At 52.4% G+C, this 19,850-nt stretch overlaps 1 protein-coding gene across 1 annotated transcript in view; it reads right to left on the bottom strand.

Moving 5' to 3' along the window:
• TOGARAM2 (TOG array regulator of axonemal microtubules 2) overlaps positions 1 to 19,850 on the bottom strand; it is a 58,996-nt gene that overhangs the window by 4,979 nt on the left and 34,167 nt on the right. The window contains 8 exon segments of the mRNA XM_024118699.2: positions 7,289 to 7,505; positions 8,372 to 8,564; positions 10,485 to 10,579; positions 10,976 to 11,093; positions 15,706 to 15,864; positions 17,847 to 18,082; positions 18,868 to 18,973; positions 19,598 to 19,751. Coding sequence (XP_023974467.1) covers positions 7,289 to 7,505; positions 8,372 to 8,564; positions 10,485 to 10,579; positions 10,976 to 11,093; positions 15,706 to 15,864; positions 17,847 to 18,082; positions 18,868 to 18,973; positions 19,598 to 19,751 — 1,278 coding nt within the window.

The raw sequence follows: 19,850 nt of genomic DNA, 5'->3' as shown, positions 1-19,850 counted from the left end.
GCCGGCGCGTCCGGAGCCCGTGCCCCGCAGCGGGAGAGGCCACGACAGTGAGAGGCCCGCGTACCGCAAAAAAAAAAAAAAAAAAAAAAAAAAGTGAATGTACATGGGGTGTTTAGGCAACAGTGATAGTTACACTATCACAGGCCCCATTTACTCCCATAGATCCGGTTCATATTGTCTGTGCTTTCTCAAAACTGCTGTGAGCTTTGGGGCAAAAGAAGTAGGTAGATCAATAGATCGATCAATAGGTAGATACAGATGATTGATGACAGGTGCACGATGGATAGATGAGATAGAAATAGCTAAATAATCGAGAGGTAGGTAGACAGACAAGTAGGTGATAGATATAGATAATAGGTAGATGATAGATGAAGTATTATATATGATAGCTGTAGATGATAGATAACAGACAGGTGAATGATATATAGAGATAGATGGATGAATAGATATAGATGTGGATATAGAGATACAGTTTTAGGGGAAACTGAGGCACTGAGCCACGATTATACCAAAGGTCAGTAAAGGGCTAGGATCGGAATTCAGAAATCACGGCTCTCCTCAAAGCCCGAACTTGGGCTCTAACCAATAGAATGTACCCACTACCAGATGGTCGGTTATTTCCACATTGAACATTTACTGATACCCTCTAAATAATAGGCATGGAGCTAAGAACTAAATAAGACCTGGTCTTCCTGCTCCTCTTCCCCCTCAAGAGACTCCTTGGCGGAGGAGACAGACACTTGAACGTGAACTCTAACACGGTGGGAGGCTCCATGCTCATGTAAGCAAGAGCCTGGGGTTCTGGAGCTAGGGTGACCAACACGTCTCAGTCTGCCCAGGACCTTCCCCATTTTAGCACCGAAAGCCCCACATCTCTGGTAAACCTGGATGGTTTGTCACCCTGTCAGGAGCGGAAGCCCGGCTCTGGTAGGGTCAGAGGAGGGAATGTGCAGGTTAGGGGTAGGGGGAGCGCATATGATCTCTCAGTCGTTTATTTATAACCTCCCAGCACCCCTACACCGAGTACTCCAGCCACACTGCCCCAAGAGCCCAGCTCTCCTGCTATCCAGCCACACCCATGGGTGAAGCCTGGGGCCCGAGCTCTTCTCCACTGGGATCTTAAAGGAGTGTTTATTAGAGATGAACCACTAATGGTGAAACCCCAGCAAATGGGCTGGGGGATGTTTGGGGATAAAGAGGCTCTCTGACGTTCTTTGATTGTATTTCTAAAGTCAACTCCAACCAGATCCCACAGCTACTGAACCTAGAAGCTGCTCCTCTTCCCCGTTCCAGCTGATGTCTCCTGGTTTCCCAAACTGTTAAGCTTGAAGTCCTGCATGCCTCACAAAAGACGGACGAGCAAGGTGAGGAAAGTGACTCTTCACCTAAGAAAGGGATGCTAGCCTAGAAAATCAACAAGGCAGGACCCATCTCCTTTTACCCATGGATTTCCTCTCCTTGACCCCTGGAGGCACCCAGCATGCCCAGCTCCCAACATCTGCAACCACAGCAGGCGCAGCAGAATCCCATGGGAGGTGGGCAAGCAGCAAAATACATTCCTCAGGGATGCGGCTGTGGGCCTTCCCGAGCCTGTCTGGGAGGCAAGGTGCGTTACCACAGCAGCCCCAGAAAGTGTGTCCTGGACTTCAGGCCGCTGACCATCTCAAGGCCAGATTTCTCTTTGCAGGGGACAGAGATTAGCAACCTGCCTAAGGAAGTCTTTCCAGGCAGGTTCCACCTTCTCTGAGCTCCTTCCACAGAGCCCCAGCATCCCCAGAGGTGTGCAAGCAAAGCTTTGTTTTTTCCCATCAGGAAACCCTTCTAGTTAAGAGCTAACTCCTACTTCCCTTGCTCTCCTGCTGAGACCCGTACGAAATATAGAGCAGAAAATGTACACATGTACATCATGTACATCTCTGCAGCTTGCAAAAGCTCCATCCATAAGTCCAGAGTCTTTAAAATAATTTGTTCTGGGAGATAAAAGAGAGGCCAGACTCTAGAATATTTCAGTTAGCGAGAAGTGGCCTCAGGGTGTCCTGGTAAAGCTGTAAATGTGTAAGAAGAGATTTCTATATCAACATCACCTGCATCATTGTTTCCAGGTGCTTCTGTCTGCCCCACCCCCATCATCAGCCATGAGCTCACCTCTGAGACCAAGGACATCTCCCTCCTTGCTCTCCCCCATCAACACTCAGTCCAGGACCCTCTCTGGGCGCCGCTAGACCTCCCCTCTCCTGGCCACTGGCATGGCCTCCCAGAGCCTGAGAGAAGTGGAGAACCTGGGGAACACTTGAAAATGCACATCCAGCAGACATCTGTGCCAGCCCACGCTCCCGTGGTGCCTGGCACACAACAGGTGCCCAATAAATGCTTGTGGCGAACAAGGCAACGTTGAAGCAGAGACACTAAGTTGGCCCAAACTGGTCTATAAACCCCAGACACCACCCCGAGTAGCTGCCTCTCTGCCTCTGACTACTTCCACGGTGATGGCTCACCTTTCAGGTCACACCCACGTTTAATGAGACAGCGGCTAAGGGGGTGGACTCTGGGTCCAGATCGCCTGGATCTTCCATGTTTTACTGTGTGACATTGGACAAGTCACTTACCCTCTCTAAACCACAATTTACCCATCTGTAAAACAGGGATAATACTAATACCTTCCTCATAGAACTGCTTAGGATAGTGCCTTGAGCAGATAATTACTATGCAAGTATCAGTTATTGTGGCTTCTATTACTATTACTACCTAAAATACTCTGAAAGCCCCGCAACCTTCATGGTAGGGAGTCCAATTAAGAGGCTGGAATCTAACTTTCAAAAACTTAAAAATCCTGCTCTGTTAGCCTAGCCTGGGGTTTTCATAGGCTTCTCTTCCACACCACAAGGAAGCCACACTGGCTTTGGTGCTGCCTACGCAAAGGGGCAAGTAAAGCCCTTCAATATAGAGAAAATAGCCACGGGCTGGCAAGCCAGGCACCTTGGCCCCCCTGGACCTAGCCTCCCCTCCCCACAGTGGGGCTGAGGTCTAGCGGGCCTCTCACCTGTTCTATTCAGCCAAACCCCAAGGTCACTGAGCCACGTCATCCCCAGGCTACCAGGAAGCCAGAGAAGAGCTTTTAGGAAACATAAGAAGCATGCTACCTGGACAGTGGCAGCAAAGACACTGCAGTCAAACCGGGCTCCCAACAATAAGCACAAGACTCAGTAAGTTATAATATGTCACACAGCCAAATTCTCCGCGACCAGGAAAACTAGGTCTGTTCATTGCAGGAAAACTGGGAAAGATCCACTGAAACACAAAAATACAAGCTATGCCATAGCACATGATGGAACTGTTAAAAGTGACTCAAGTGTGTAATTATATATAATGCCCACGCTCTGCTTTTTCTAAAGAAGGATGCAAGTTTAAATGTGTAATATTATCATGACACTGTACACAAAGATGCACAGAAAAAAATACCTAACATAAAAAATGCTAAATGTTGGGCTTCCCTGGTGGCGCAGTGGTTGAGAGTCCGCCCACCAATGCAGGGGACACGGGTTCGTGCCCTGGTCCAGGAAGATCCCACACGCCATGGAGCAGCTAAGCCCGTGCGCCACAACTACTGAGCCCACATGTCACAACTACTGAAGCCCACGCACCTAGAGCCCGTGCTCCGCAACAAAGACCAGCCACCGCAATGAGAAGCCCGCGCGCCGCAACGAAGAGTAGCCCCCCATCGCCGCAACTAGAGAAAGCCCGCACGCAGCAATGAAGACCCAAAGCAGCCAAAAATAAATAAATAAGTAAATTTATTAAAAAATAATAACAAAAAACTAAATAAAGTCAGAGCAAAAGAGTAGAAGTATTGTAGATCTGAAGCTGCCCATTTCTGAGTTTCTCTGCTCCCGCCAGCACTGGCCAGGGGCTGCACTACATTAAGAGAACTTTTTCTGGCGTTCAGTCTAACCAGGAGTGCGGTGAGCTGTCAGCAGCCTGATGCTTTAATTAGTGAAGTTTCCTCTGTAACTAACCCAGCAACAGAGCCCAAAGACAGAACCAGCCAGTCTGCTGAGGAACTGCCTTGATCCCTGGAACAACTCCCCTGAAATCAGAGGGTCTTGGTGCGGAGTAGAAAGGGTGCCACTCCAGGCTCAGCCCCAGAGAGGCCTTAAGGCAGGCCGTGACAAAGGGCAGAGGTCAGAGAACAAGGCTCCCAACGTCTCCTTTTTTACTGTCCCCCAAAAGGGGACGTGGGCAGAAATCCCACCTGCTCTGTCAACCAGCACATCACCGCCCCACTCACCCTAGGGAAAAGGAAGGGACTGGGAGAGATGTGGTGGCTGATGCGTGGATTTTGTCACCCAATTCCAGAATCGAGAGGTCACCTAAGAAGACCAACTTCCCAGTTTGGCTGTGCGATCTGGACTTTGTGCCAGAAGACGGCCTGCCTCACCTGTGTTCTTGACCTCCTTGGCCCCCGTTGAGCAGGAAACAAACAGTAACATGCTGTGACTTTCCACACATTTATTTCACAGCACTTCAGAGCTCCTCTCCAGCCTGGAGCCCAGAATGCCTCCTGGGGCACGAAGAATCCGGCTTGGGAGACATCTCCCGCTGCTCGAAGGGCTCCACGCCACTTCCAGGAGGGGCCTCTGGATGCTAAAGGTCGACTAGAGCTGCCCGGGCTCAGCCTGGGTGATATGGGAAGGAAGATGTACACCCTTCTCTCCTGTCACACCTGCCCCAGCCTCTGTGTCCACCACCTAATCCCCTGGGACAGTGGGAAATTTCGTTACTTGCATCCATTTTTCCCTCTGCAGGCCAGGCCTAGACCATTCCAGGCAGAAGAGAGCCATTCCCTGGGAGAGCCTGATTCCACCCCTGGTGCTCCCTGACAGTGATGAATTCTCATTGGCAACCTAATCCCTCTATAGTTCTGACCTTCACGGATTTAGAAACGGGCTCATTACATCACAATTAAGAACACTTCCAAAACCAACATTGCTGATTGGGTTGAGAGAGTATGGCTCACAGCAAAGTCCTTGACCACGCCTGCTCAAATGACCTGGAGCCAACACCCTGGACTTGACACTTTGGAGCCTTGTGCCAGGGGGTTAGTGGGCTCCATCCATCCCTTTGACCCCATTCCATTCCAGGCTAGTGCTGACCTAAGGAGTAGAGAGAAGGGCAGTGCCCCTCTCACTTGCCTCCATTCTCCCCGCACCAAATCCTCCGGCCGATGGGCCAGAAGGAGCATCGTCAGCCATCCCCAAGGAGACCCTGTCCCAGGAGGAAAGGAGAAGAATAGGCATCTTCCTGGTTGCTGCAACCTGCCTCAAGGTGTGGTCAAATCACAGAAGCCGTCCATCCCCAGGCCCCCTTTCCAGGGTGTCCAGCCCAAACGGAAACAGCAGAGCCCCATGCAGAGGGGATCCGAGTCCTGCGACAGTGTGAGACACCAGGTTCTGCAGCCCAAAGTTCCAATGCTCCAGCGCGCAGGAGGAGGCCGACTCAAAGGCAAAAAGGGGAAACTAAAACACCTGGAGGGGGAAGAGTTAAAAGCTCCTCTCACCAGACAAGGGTGCTTAGCCTCTTCAAATAGCTAAAACCTATTTTGCTGGGTGCAGGTTTTCCCAATAAATATAGGGCCCACGGTGATTTACCAAGAGCCTTGGCTGTTGGCGACAGCAATCTCACTTACCCAGAGCAGCGCTGAGAACAAGCTGTAATTTAGAGCTGGATTTATTTTGTTTGTTCTACAGCAACAAACTCAGCAAATCATAAATTCCCTCTGAGGTGAAGAGTGGAAATTGACAATATTTATGATCTCGAGAGGCGGAGAAGGGCCTGACCAGATCTTTGATTTGTAACTGAAACGTCTCCTGGAGGCTCCAGCCAAGGACACAGCTGCTGTCCCAGCCCCAGGGAGCTGCACTCAGGCCGGGGTGCAGGATGGGGAGGAGGGGTGGGTGTGCCAGGCAGTGTTTCCAGCCGCACCACGGGGATGCTTGGTGCGTCCTAGAGGCAGGACATTGCTCTGTGTTCATCAGGACATATGGCGACAAGGCCAACAGCGGTTCTCAGATCATACATTTCCTCACAGCAAGGCAAGATTAGTTTGTGAAAACTCGTGGTTCTACGGGTCTGGACATACGTCTGTCATGTACTACGTTCTCACACACCGGAGGTTTCGAACTTGTACTTCAGTCTGTGTACTAGATACACCAATATCACCATCTAATCATCTACAAAAGGAATGGGTAGGGCTTCCCTGGTGGCGCAGTGGTTGCGCGTCCGCCTGCCGATGCAGGGGAACCGGGTTCGCGCCCCGGTACGGGAAGATCCCACATGCCGCGGAGCGGCTCGGCCCGTGAGCCATGGCCGCTGAGCCTGCGCGTCCGGAGCCTGTGCTCCGCAACGGGAGAGGCCACAACAGAGGAAGGCCCGCATACCACAAAAAAAAAAAAAAAAAGAAAAAAAAAAAAGGAATGGGTAACAGAAGTATCAACAGATGCACCAAAAGTGCCACCTAATGTTCAAGAACCAAGATGTGCTACTGCAAAGCACATAAGGAACAGAGGAGCTCCTGCCTTTCCTGATGTCTCTCCCATAGCTCCCACCTTTCTGTTCTTTTCATTCCTCCCCCAAGCCTCCACTCCACCCTCACACTCCACCCCTCACCCCAAATCCCTCCCACCCCAAGCCCTGGCCCCAGTCTTCCTAAAAGGCAACCCTCATTCATTCCATGCTCAAAAAGCCAATGGGTCCCAGCTTGACTCCCATGTCAGACAACCACGGTGGCCACCTTTGTCCTCTCCAACAGGCTTGCCCTACTGTCTCACCAGCATCCTGCCTGGTCCCCATACAAGCCACGTCCCCTGCTACCATCTCTACAACTAAAAAAATTTGACAACTCCTACCTCCTTCTTGGCAATTGTGATCTGTTTTTCCATCAGTGCCCTGTTGGCTCACTCACTGTGGTGCTGTGTGACCTGGGGTGAGTCATTTCCATCACCTGTACCACGAGGAGGCAAGACTAGATATTCTCCACATCTCCTCCTCTTCTAACAGGTGGACGTCCCATGGAAAAGCCTGCCAACCAAGAACCTGGGAGGCCCCGGGCTGCCCACCCCTGCCCTACACAACCTCTGGGGAAATATTTGGCCTGAGAGCCAATCAATGCCTTTCACTGCTCTGCTGATTCCCAATCAGGGAAGGTGGGAATGTCCAACCCTAACCCTACAGACGGACAATGGAGGGAGCCAGCTGCCTACCCGAGCCAAGCAGGGGCTGTGGGCAGGCTCACCCAGACTCTCAATCATTACATCCAGCGCCGTCGCCGCAGCAGTGTAAATTCCTGCGTTCTTGGAGTTGAGGTTGTCTGCTACAGCAATGACGATGGAGAGCAGCATAGGCTGTAAGCTCTCTCTCAGGAGGGGCATCATCTTAGAGAGGGACTCCAGCGCCCACTGGTTCACTTTCTTGTTGGAATCCTGAAGCCTTGGGGTGAAAGCATCAAAGACCTGTTGAGGGAACAGAAACCAAGAGCCCGTGGGAACCCAGGCTGGGCGGGAGTCCCACAGCCCGACTAACTGCCCTCAGAGGGTACTCCTCCTGCATCCCTGACAGGGGCCATCCAGCCGATGCCAGAACATTCCCAGTGATGAAGAAGAGCTCACCTCTCAAAGGGGAGGAGGACAAGAGGGGAAACGACTGTATACTGAGTACTCGATGAGTGCAAAGGGTGTAGGGTGTAGAGCATCTTGTTAGGTACTCTGCACTCACTCATGGAGTGATCTTAACGACCCATGAGGCACGTGTTCTCGTCCTCAGTTTACCATTAAAAAACAAACAAACAAAAGAGCCCCACCAAAACAAAAACTGAGTCTGACAAAGGTTAAATGACTTGCCCAGATCACACAGCTAGTAAGAAACTTGAAGCCTGTGTCTTAATTACTCTTCTATGTAGAGTGTCAGCAGCCTCACTTCCGGAAGTAGCAGGCATCTGCCCTCATTTCCAGCCTGTGAAAGCCTGTGCCTACTCCGAACCACATGCTCTGCCCCCAAAACCTCACGTGCATAGCTGGATCAGGAGTAGCCCTTAGCTGCAGCATCCTCCACCTCTGCCGTCCTCCCTGTAAAACTGCTGGGAGGATGAAAGACACCCAGGACATCTCTGAGTGGTCCCAACGCACCCAGCAGGAGGCGATGCCCTTGCCCAATTGGCCACTTCCAGATAGTCTTATGGCATTACCGTGGCAATTGGATAGCAAGTGCTTGTCAGGCTCCCTTTACCCTGAAGGGTCTGGCGCAATGTCCAACCCTGTCCCGAGTTTTCCAAAGTTGCACCCACCAGGGAAAGACAGGGCAGAGATGGGGCAGCACTCACCCGGACCAGGTTGGCGGTGATGAGCTCTGGCTTGGCCTTGCAGTGCTCAAGGAGCCGCCCCACGCCTTCCATCCGAGACTGGTACTCCTCGGCCTCCAGCAGCCGCGTCAGCTCCCACAGCTGCTCCGCCATCTCCAAGGCACCCCGCATGGAGGAGCGCAGGCCTGCCAGCCGCGGGCCACTGGAGCTGAGCCTACGTGGAAGGAGCGTCTGACCTGGGCAGCCCCAGGGGATGGACACATCTCCTGTCCCGTGCACAAGCCCCAAAGACAGGTGGGGCTGAAACAGGAGTTTCACTTGCAGCGTTGTCCACCCCAGCTTCCCCTCCACCTGCTGCTTGGGGACACAGGCCTTGGGAACTCTGGAAATGCTTTTTCCTCAGGGGGCAACAGTTCGGTTGCCTAGAGCTCTAGCCCCTTATCAGGCGGCAGGGCTCTCTCTTCCTGCCTTTTTTTCCTCTTTTCAGAAGCTATGTTAAGAATGGGGTGAGGGGGACTTCCCTGGTGGTGCAGTGGTTAAGAATCTGCCTGCCAATGCAGGGGACACGGGTTCGAGCCCTGGTCCGGGAAGATCCCACATGCCGCGGAGCAACTAAGCCCGTGCGCCACAACTACTGAGCCTGCGCTCTACAGCCCGCGAGCCACAACTACTGAGCCCACGTGCCACAACTACTGAAGCCCGCGCACCTAGAGCCCGTGCTCCAAAACAAGAGAAGCCACCGCAATGAGAAGCCTGCACCCCGCAACGAAGAGTAGCCCCCGCTCACTGCAACTAGAGAAAGCCTGTGTGCAGCAGCGAAGACCCAATGCAGCAAAAATTAAATAAATGAATAAATATATAAATTTTAAAAAAGAAAAAAAGAATGGGGTGAGGGAGCTTGGACTGAGGGGGTGGAAATCCACGGAAGGATGACTGGCACAGTTTAATCTAAGAGTGGGGGAAGGTCTTACCAGGAGCCTGTATCCTGACCCCTGGCTGCCTAGGCTCTGCTCACACTCCTCCGGAACTAGGGAAATGTTAAGAAGCCCTGTTGTCTTACGCTGGGATCACATGCCCATCATTTCCCCTGGCCTGTTTCAGCCAGCATGGGAGCCGCTTCACACAGAACTCCAATCCCCCACCGCCAACTCAGACCTGGGTCTCTGAGCTCGTGCCCTACACCCGGGTCCCACCCAACAGAGCCCAACATCATTCTGACATTCATCCCTACATTCCACACCCTTTGCCTACGGAGTTCCAAGAGAAGTGCCGGACACTGAGAATAATGAGACGAGAGACGTGGACTTTGCCCTGAGAAGCTCACAGACCAATGGGAGACAGGGGACTGAAGGAGGGGCAACCGGTCCGACCGGAGGACATGAGGGCAGAGAGTCAGAGAGAGCTTCTGGGAGAAGGTGACAGGTGAGCCACATCTTGTAGGATAAATAGGCATGTTCCGGTACAGGTGGCACAGCATAGGGAAAGGCACAGGAGTGAGAGAGAACGCAGAGAACATGAGCTGAGAGAGCATGCGTGGGAGAGAGAGCAGGAAGTTACTCTGGAAGAGGTGAGCAGGGGGCTTCCCTGGGGGGCCCGCTTAGGAGTCCACACGTGTTCCTCCCGGGACAACGCAGAAGGGTCTTAAGTTTTAGGCACAGGAGTGACTGTCAGATTCCTGTTGGATTTCTAACTCCTCCTAATGCCCACCCTCTAGCCCCTTGGCCCATTCCTTCTCATCCGCCTTGATTCCACCTCTGCCTCTAAATTAGTCCCAGGCTGGCCACTCTGATGGGGAAAGGCACTGCGGCTCTAAGTGAATGGAGAAACTCTGAGCTCACGCAAAACGGCTGACCAACAATCCATGCCGCTTAAACTGCACCTACACGGCCAAGACTGCAGGAACCCACCTCTGCCAGCAGATGCTCCTGAACCCAGCATTGGCTCTCCCCAAGATCTGGGTGAGGGAACCCTTCCCATAAATTTACCCATGAGTCCTGCTGACCCAACTAGGTCTCAGTCACAGCCCAGATGCACACCCCTCCCGCCAGGGCCGCCGCGGCGGGCCCGGGCCAAGCAGAACGTCTCCTTCAGCAGTCTTGGATGGGGAGCCCCAGGGAGACAAGAGCTACTGTACCCATCCTCGCCGGGCAGCCCATTCTCACACACCACCAGACTCCTCGACACCTTGCGGCCTTTGGCAGATGGAGGTTCATCACCATCTTCTATTCCCTTGAAAAATACACACAGAACATGAGCCAAAAGGGGTGGCCCTGTGGGGAATGGCCAGACACTCCAATCTAGACCAAAACAAGAGGAATAACCTGTTCCACCTAGGAGGGCACAGGGGAGTCTTCCAGAGCACTGGTAATCGGGTCAGGGATCAAGATCCCCACTTAAAAGATGAAGGCAAAGAGGCCCAGGGAGGCTCAAGAGACACAGGCAGTGAGAGGCAGAAGCAGGTCTGAGCACCAGGAAGGAAATTCCACCCGTCAGGAGTCGTGGATGAAATTAAAGCCTCTGGAGTGCATGCCCCCCTCCCCTGACCAGCGTGAGGGCTGCGGGCTGCCAGGCTCAGCTCTGATTCCCACCCCAGACCAGGTCACATCTCACTGCCTGCTGACTCACCCACTGTTTAATAGCTGTCATGACCTTCTGCAAGTCGTGGGACGGGAGGGACTGCTTCAGAAATGCATCAAACCTTGTGTTTGACATCAAGATATTCACCATCTTCCGGCCATAAAGCCTGCCATTGGAGAAAGAGAAGGATGAAAAACAACCACAGAAATGCAATATAAATTTGCTTTACATATTTTTTCTAATTACAGTAAGAGAATTTTTAATACGTTTTCTAATTATGACAGTAATCCCCACCCAGTTAAAAACTAGATTCATGAAAGAATAAACAACCATAATCTCATTACCAAGAGAAAACCACTTAAATTTGTACATATTTTCCTATAGTCTTTTTTCCGAGCATATTTACATCTTCGTTGATATCAGAATATATACGCAATATTTACCCAGCTTTTTTCACTTTACCATTAATCATCTTCCCACGTCATCCTCTTCAATGGCTAAATAATATTCTGTTAGATGACTATACCAAAGTGTATTAACATTTTTCTAGCATGAGACACTTAGAAGTCTGAGGAAGTGTGCAGTGGGGCAATATGGGAGGAGTGGTCAACTCTATCTGATTAACAGTGGTGGGCAAGGGGGGGCATCAAGGAGGGCTTCACTGAAGAGGTGACCTTGGGTTGGGACTCAAAAGATGAGTAGGAGTTCACAAGTGGGATGGGATTAAGGAGTAAGTGGAAGAAGGAGACATCCCAGGGTCCATAAGACAGTCTGATAGGTCTGCAGGTGTGTGGTTGGAGAATACCGGCAGGGACTAGACTCAGGGAGAGAACAGGCTACAGAAGAAGATAGGACTCAATTTAGGGAGACGTGAAGGAGTTGGGCTTTAGTCTGCAGGCAATGGGAAGCTGAGAAATGATCAGATTTGCACTGAAGTCAAAATGTCTCAGGCAGCACTGTGGAGGATGGATCTTTGGGGACAAGGGTCGGGGCCGGGAGACCTGTTAGGAGGCCACTATAATAGTCCAGGCAAAAGATGATGAAGGCCTGACATAGGCAGGAGGGTAGGGGTAAGTACGGACGATCAGATTCAAGAGCTGCTAAAGAAGATGAAATTGCAGGACTTGGTAGGTGATTGGAGGGGGAGCCCAAAGCATCTAGAATTATCATACTTCACTCAACCTAAAACTCCACTGATTGTAAAATGCACCAGTAACTTACTTTCCACTAAGGAAAAACAGAAAAAGAAGACACTGGTGATTTCCACTGCCTTCAGTGACACAGCCCCGTGTGTGAAGGCCATCCTTTTACATGCTATCTCAGAAAGAGAAGTAACACTTTTGTGGGAAGTGTCCTTCCTTCCTTAGGTTGGAAAAAGTACTTGTTGGTTGCTTTGTAAGAAACTGTGGAATTGGGGTCATTCTTTCAGTGATGAATATTTGCATTAATATCGATTTTATGCCCCATCGCTCTATTTCCATGCCTTTTCTCATATACGATAACGCTTCATTTCAATGCCAAATAATAGTGTAATATTTCTAAGACATTTTAAATGCGGTTAAACTCAACAATTCTCCACAGTGACTTCTTAAATAAATATAAAAGGCTAGCCAGCAAAGAAAGGCTCATAATGTAGTTCCTACAATGCAAACTGTAACTCAAACATTTATATGATGAGCAACAACGATCAAGTCTGCAACTGTATAGATAGTAAAACCCAAGTCATAACTGCTGCCTGGCCAACAGCAGCTGTGAGATGCCTAGGATTCTAAGATATTAAAATGTGGAGGGGAAATGAAGTATGAAATTCCCCATTCTGCATCTAGATGACTTGGTAAATAACAGTGACTTTAATAAGAGAGGGAACACAGCCAGAGAAGCAGGCTTCAAGAGGGGCAATGAGTTCATTTAGGGACAGTTTGCACTGACGATGACAGTGGGACATCCCGGTGATGGGTCCTGTGGGGGCATCAGAGAGATGGGACAGATGCTCAGAGAAGGGCTGGCCTGGAGGGAGACACAGGGAAGCATCAGAGTTTGCTGTGGCTGGAGCCACAGGAAGTGATGGCACCGCTCAGAGAAGGCTGCAAGAGGGGGACAATGAAGACACTCCTGCAGCCAAGGGCATCGGGGTGCGGGCAGGTGGGGGAGAAAGGCACAGAGGGACCAGGAAAACCAGGGAATGTGGTACCATGCAAGCCGGAAGCATTTTCCAAGAAGGAAAATGAAGTGCCGTCAACGCCATCCAGTGTGAGAAAGAGGGTGGGAACGGAGAGGGGTTTAGATCTGGAGAGATGTTGGAGCTTAACGCCCATCCCCCCACCAACAATGAAGAACCAACCAACCAAAAACTTCTACTTCCCTGACAATATTCTTCCTGTCAGTAAATGGCACTATCATTCACCCAGTTGTTCAGTTTAAAAACCTAAGCATCATCTTTGATTCCTCTTTGAAATCCTCAGCACCCAACTGCTATCAGCTATGCCTTCAAAATATACCGCACTCCACCCCTCCTCCCCCTGCTGCAGCCTCCAGCACCTCTTGCCGGGACTCCGGGGTAGCCATCTGCCTGGCATCCCTTCTCCATCCTGGCCCCTCTCCCCCACTATCAATCCTCCAGTAAGTAGTCAGAGATGTTTTTTGTTTGTTGTTTATTTATAAATAATTTTTGTTTATGAGGTAACAAAAGGGGATCTTTTCTAAAAAATGATAAAACAAAATGAGAAAGCTGCCAAAATTGTTAATCATTCTTTCCCCAGATCAGAACACCCATCAGCTTGAAAACCAGGAGGAAAGCTTGGGCATCATTAAATCTGCTGCATAGGGTAATATTTTCATGATTAGTCTCCCCTGAAATGTCCAACTTTTTTTTTAACTTTAGTCATCCAGCCCTTTCACAGGTCAGTGAGTCAAGGAAGGAATTTAACAATAGATACTAGGGTTGAGGGGTTGTCTCCTCCTGACCTGATTTTCAAAAACCTGGATCCTTAATGATATAGGAAGGGTTTGAGGCATATACAAATTATTTTGGAGAATACTGTAGTAAGACCAAAATTGTCTTGCTGCCCCCTCTAAGAAAGAGGACAGATAGAGGATAGTTCAACAGTAGTGGGTCCGATAGAGAGAATCTCTGTGCTACCTTCTTGGGCTGATTCCTGGAGAGGTAGAATGGAGAGGCAGAAAATCCCCAAACAGGATCCTACAGAGACAGCAAGTTCCAAGTATAAAAAAGCTCTGTTTTGTCTAGGCCTTCTACCTCTCCATCGAATTTCCCATAGCCTAACATTATGTTGTAGGAGTAACAGAATACAGAGATGTTTTTTTGAATCAAAAGGCTAGCAAACATATAAAGAAGCACTCAAACTTGTTAGTAATCAGGGAGGGGGAAAAAAGTATTCTGAAACGGCCACGAGCTAGAACTTTTCCCCATCAGATGGCTAAAAATGTGAAATCCAGAAACTGCAATGTTGTAAGGATGTATTCGCCTCGGCACTCAGGAGGGAGGCGGACGGGCACCGCGGGCGTGAGGGCTCCCGGCGATGCCTGGGCGGCCTGAGTAAACACGGCCCTGACCTCACTCGCACTCCGGGCAAATTCCCAAAGACGTCCTCCTGGGCTCTGTCAGGGGCCACTTACAAGGACTGAGGTACAGCACCGTGGGAGTGCACTGGGCAGGGTGGGAGGCATCCCGTGCATCGCATCCCTCCAGGGTTGCACGGCGCGGACACCCCACACGAAGGCACTGCCTCAGACACAACACAGAACGCAGTGTGGACGTGCCCTCTGGAGCTGTTCCGAGCATGCTGGGGGCCCTAGACATGGTGATAACACGCCATGAACCGGGGAGTGTGATTAACTGCACCCCAACGCCAGGTTTTAAAGACAGTTAATCAGATCCTGTCACTCTCCTGCTTAAAACCATCTAACACTGCTTCACACTCCTGCTGAAAACATCCTCCAGTGCTTCCGGTCACACCCAAACCGGAATCCCAGCTCCTGACCAGGGCCTGTGAGGCCCCCCCGGGCCTGGCCTTGCCCTCTCCGCCTCATCGCCTGCCACTCCCCTCACTCACTGGGCTCCACGCAGCCTCGCCTTTCTCTTCATTAAACAGCAAGCTTATCCCACCCGGGAGCCTCTGTACTATCTCCCTTTGCTGTGACTCTTGCACCCCAGACCCTCAAAGAGCTGGGTCCTACTAGCCAATCAGTTCTCAACTCAAATGTCACTCCTTAGAAAGATTTCCCCTGACTCTCAATCTAAAGCAGCCCTGACCCCGTTCTCTACTACATCTTGTTTTACCCCTTATCTGTGTCTAAAATTGTTATAATTATTTACTTGCCTATTACCCAACTAGGAGGTAATCTCCAAGACAGCAGTGGCCTAATTTTTCTTATTCACAGTCATATTAATAGTAATGAAAAGAATGCTTATCAAATATCTCTTGAAAAATTGAATGAATGGTTGGCTTTATAGAGAATGGAGCTGGGCTGGGACAGGAACTAGAGCAAGATTGCAATGGCGAGAGGGAGTGGAAGGTGAGGAAGGGGAGCCAGGGGCGGGGAGTAGTGGCCGTTCCCTGAGCGGGCCCGGCTGTGGCGGTGTGGAGAGGTGGGACAACAGCTTCGGGGAAAGGACACAGCTTCGTCCACCGACTGTCCTTCCGAGTGGCCCCGGGGAAGCTGAGCTGCTTGGGCCTGGGCCCTCGAGGCTGGCTGATTGCCTTGTCTGCCCTGGGCTGGCCAGGTCAGCCATCCCCAGGACCCTGGCCCTGCATTACCTGGTGTCCCGGTGGGAGTCCTGGGCCAGCCTCACCAGGTTGTGCACCAGCGTGTCTGTGCTCTCTCTAGTGCCTGAGAGAAGCTTCTCGGCGCCTATCTGCTCCAGGACGCCCGAGAGGTGCTCGGCAGTGCACTTCCGGACTAAGGGGTTTCGGTGGCTGAAAGGAAACACCATCACGGACAAGGGCTCAGCCAAGGAATGCGGTGTGTGGGTCCCCGGCCTGGCACACATGGACCTACAGTTGTGCATCCATGTTTCCTGCCTCAGTGGGCTCCAAATTTGGTCCCGAGCAGACTAAAGGGAATCTTCAAGGAAAGAGCAGACCTTCCTGACACTGGAACTAAGGATGATGACAGGGTGGACTGAGCACGTGAAGACACGTGATGTCACCAGACGCACTGTGTGCCTGCCATCCCCGTTCCTTCCTGAGCTCCTGTCCTGCCTTTGCCTAAGTGATGCACTTCCCCACATTTTCTCCCCTTAGAATAACCTACTTTTGCCTTCTGAGCCCTCCAGGCAGAAGTAGTGCTCCCTGGGGGTGGCAGTGTCCTTGTCCCCTGGGAAGTACAGGGGTACCCGCATGGCTTCCGGGGGCACCAAGTCTTCCTCTCAGTCGAATCCCCCATGCCCCACTGGTGCCAGGCACATGCCGAGCTTTCAGCACTTCCTGGGAGTTTACTGCACATTCATTGAGCTGAATTGAGACGGGGCTGGGGGGATAGGAGATTGATGGATGATTTCAGGGAGAACCTGAAATCTTACAGGAGGAACCCATCAGGATGTCACCTCTTTATTTCTCACCCTATTGAATGTGGATTCAACATGCCCACAGTCCATCAGGTGGCACTGGCCCTGGGGTCCATCCCAGTGGAACACAAAGGGAGGCTTCTGGGCTCTCCCGACTCCGTCTGGTCCAGGGACCGGCACCATTAGCACCTGAAGCAGAGTCAGCATTTTAGCCAGATCCCTGGGAATTCAAATGCACAGCCCTGTACCAGGCTCCCCTGGTTCTGGCGGACAACAGGCAACTGTCTCAATGTGCTGTGAGCACAGCCTCCCTGCTGGGCACCATACCAAGCACCTTCAAACCGGTGTCTCTTCAACTCCACAAGCGACTACTGTCGTCATCTTGCAGGCGAGGAAGCGGAGGCACGGGGAGGAGTCCAGAGATAAGTACAATTCATTTCTCCCCAGTGAATGGTAGCCATGGAGGGCAGTCAATAAATGTTAGGTAGAGGCAGCCGCTGCTCTAAGTGCTCTTTCCTGAATCCATTCCTTTACTCCTCACAACGGAATTAGCATTGGGCTGGCCAAAAAGTGCGTTCGGGTTTTGCCGCAAGATGGGCTGGAAAAACCCGAACGAACTTTTTGGCCAGCCCAATAGTATCCCCCTTTTACAGATGAGGAGACCAAGCCATGGGGAAGTTTAGTAACAATCCAGGATGTGAACCCAGGCAACGTGGCTCGGGAGCCTGTAAGCAAAGGCCCCTTGGCTGCTCCAACACGCCCTGGGTTCTACCTGATAGGCCACCCTGCGTAAGGGTCGGCGTTGTGACTGGCTTGCTGGGGTTGAGAGCTGTTTCACCCTGTGGGAGAAAGGGCTTGGGAAATGCTTCTGGTTTTGCTGCTGGGTTTGGTTTTTACATAAAGAGAAAGCAGATCTGGCCGCAGAAAGGCTCCAATAGCTGCCAGCCACCTCCTCCTCCCCAGAAGGCCAAGCGGTGCCAGCTGGAGGAGATCTTGTGCCTTGCTCTCCTCGTGGCCCAGATTTCATCAGAAGGAAGCACCCCTCCCCTGAGAGAGTGGCAGGGGCTCCTCAGGCCCAGGCCAAAGGCTGCCTCTGCTGCCCCGTCTCTGGGGACATTACCACAGCCACTGCGGGCTCCCCAGTGTTGACCAGACAATAGCACCTGACCCTTCCCAGCTGGGACCCGGGGCTGCCCTGCGCTCCCCTCATTACCCACAGGCTGGTCCAGGAGAGGTGGGAGAGAAGCCCACCAGGGAACAGGGGTCTTCCTCGCCCAGGTAAATACGTGAGGCGCTTGCACCATCTCCCTGCTCCTCCCCCACCCCAGCGCCTCTCCCCTTTGCATCACCTTCCCAGGTCACCGCCCCCCCAGACAACAGGCCCCCGCATACTAGATGCCCGCCGAGGTGAGGGCCACCAGGGAGCGGGTGGGGGTCCCGTGCTCCACCATGGACCCCAGGGACCGGCTGGCCGCCCTCTGGATGAACTTGCTGGTGTTCCCCATCTTCTGGAGCAGGCAGCGGGCTATCTCTTCAGCCTCCTGGTCCATATTCTTCTTCAAGGCCCGGAAGAGTTCTCCCAGGTTGCTAATGGCCAGGCGGGACACCTTGGAGCGGAGGTTGGTGACCTTGGAGAGAGATGGGAGGGGGACCCTGCAAGACTGCTGGGCCCTGCCAAGGGCTCCAGCACATACGAAGAAGGAGCCCTGCACCACCCTCCCGCAGACCTCACCCTCACCCGGGCCTACGCCTCACCAGGCTAGAAACAGAAACCCTGCAGCTGCTCTGGGCAAAACAGTTCCATTTTAAAGAAACACTATTACTGTTGCTATCATCATAATTATCAATTCTATTATTATCATTATCATCCGAAATTTGTGCAACACTTAGTCTTGAAAACACAATTATTTAATTGGACCTTCACAAGACCCCCCACTGGAACAGTCTATTCCCAATGGCACAGGTCATGGCCTCCACTTGTGATAAGATACATCTTACTGCCCCTCTGAGCCCAGCCTAGGCCAAGTGCTAGCCCCACAGGAGAAAGAATCTGGGAAATGTTACAACTGCCCAGAAGTTAGAGATCTGGCCCAGAACACTCCATCCCTCCTGAGGCATCCTAAGTACAGAAGACAATGCAGGGCTGTGACAGATGGGCACATAAAATTCTGATTGTTTCAATACCCAGAGATTAGAAATAAGGAAACCCCAGGCCTCAGCTTTCCAATCTGAGAAATGGGTGGCTAGCTCCCGCTGCAGTGGCTGAGGGCTGAGAAATAGGCAGGGATGCCCATGTTCCAGGGAGCCGTGGGCCCCTCTGTGGCTGCTGTGTGACCCACACCGGAGCAACAGCACCAGGGAAGGGGGACTGGCTGGGGGTCAAGCAGAGTACACAGGACACAGGAGGCCTCACCTCTCCAGTCACGGCCAGGGACACGTCGTGCAGCCTCCCAGCGAGGACCTCCGAGTGACAGGCCGCCAGGCGCTGGATGCTCACCAGGCCCTTCTCCTTCATCTGGCTGAGAAGCAAGTCCAGGCCCTGTCACAGGCAGTGGGGATGGGAGGAGCCCCCTCCCTCTGCAGACCAGCGCATCCACGTCACCAGCACCTCCACCGCAGTGCGGAGGGATTCAATGGCCTCGGAGGCAGGGTGTCCTGGCGTAACACCCAGGCCGAAACCCTAACCGTCCCGTGCAAGCCACTCTACGGGGCCCGCGGCCCATCGCCACCCAGGATGGAGGCCCAGCCCAGAGCCCGGGCCTACGCCAGACACAAAGCCAGCACCTTCAAGAGAAGGCGCTTGCACGTGAGGACCGAAGACAAGGAGGCCTTCCTGCAAACGTTCTGGACCCCGAGTCATCGCTCTGCTCACAGCTAAGACTGTGTGTGGGAGGCACACGGGAGCGGAATGAACTTGACTTCGAAAAGTGAAGGGCTGTGACCTTCCTCAGGCCCCCACGAAAGCGCCACGGAGTCAGATCGTACTTTCTAGGGCCGGCTCTGGTGCGCCGTAGAGCCGAGCGCGGGGCAGGCGCGGGCGGCCAGACCCACAGGCACTCCCCCTCACGCCTCCTCCAGGGGACCAGGGCCTGCAGTGGGGGAGGCAGGGGCCGGCGGCGGGAGCACAGAGATTGTTTCCTCACCAGTCGCTGCGGTCCAGGCACTGCAGGGCATCCACCAGCCCCAGCTCCGCGTTCGAGAAAGGCCTTAGCTCCTCAAAAGCCCGAAGATCCGTCTCCTTCTCCTCTTCTTCCCTCTCAGGAGATCCCAAAGTAAGCACCGCAGGTAAGGAGTGAGCTTCACTCACAGAGAAGGAAAGGAGCAGGCGGGTGTTACCCAGAGGACCCGCGACCTGCACAGCGCCGAGCCCACCTTAGGGGGGCACGCAGGTGGAAG

This window comes from Physeter macrocephalus, chromosome 12 (genome assembly GCF_002837175.3).
Source record: "Physeter macrocephalus isolate SW-GA chromosome 12, ASM283717v5, whole genome shotgun sequence".
Lineage (NCBI taxonomy): Eukaryota > Metazoa > Chordata > Mammalia > Artiodactyla > Physeteridae > Physeter > Physeter macrocephalus.
Note: the sequence above shows the minus strand (reverse complement) of the source record. Positions and strands in the feature narration are given on the sequence as shown.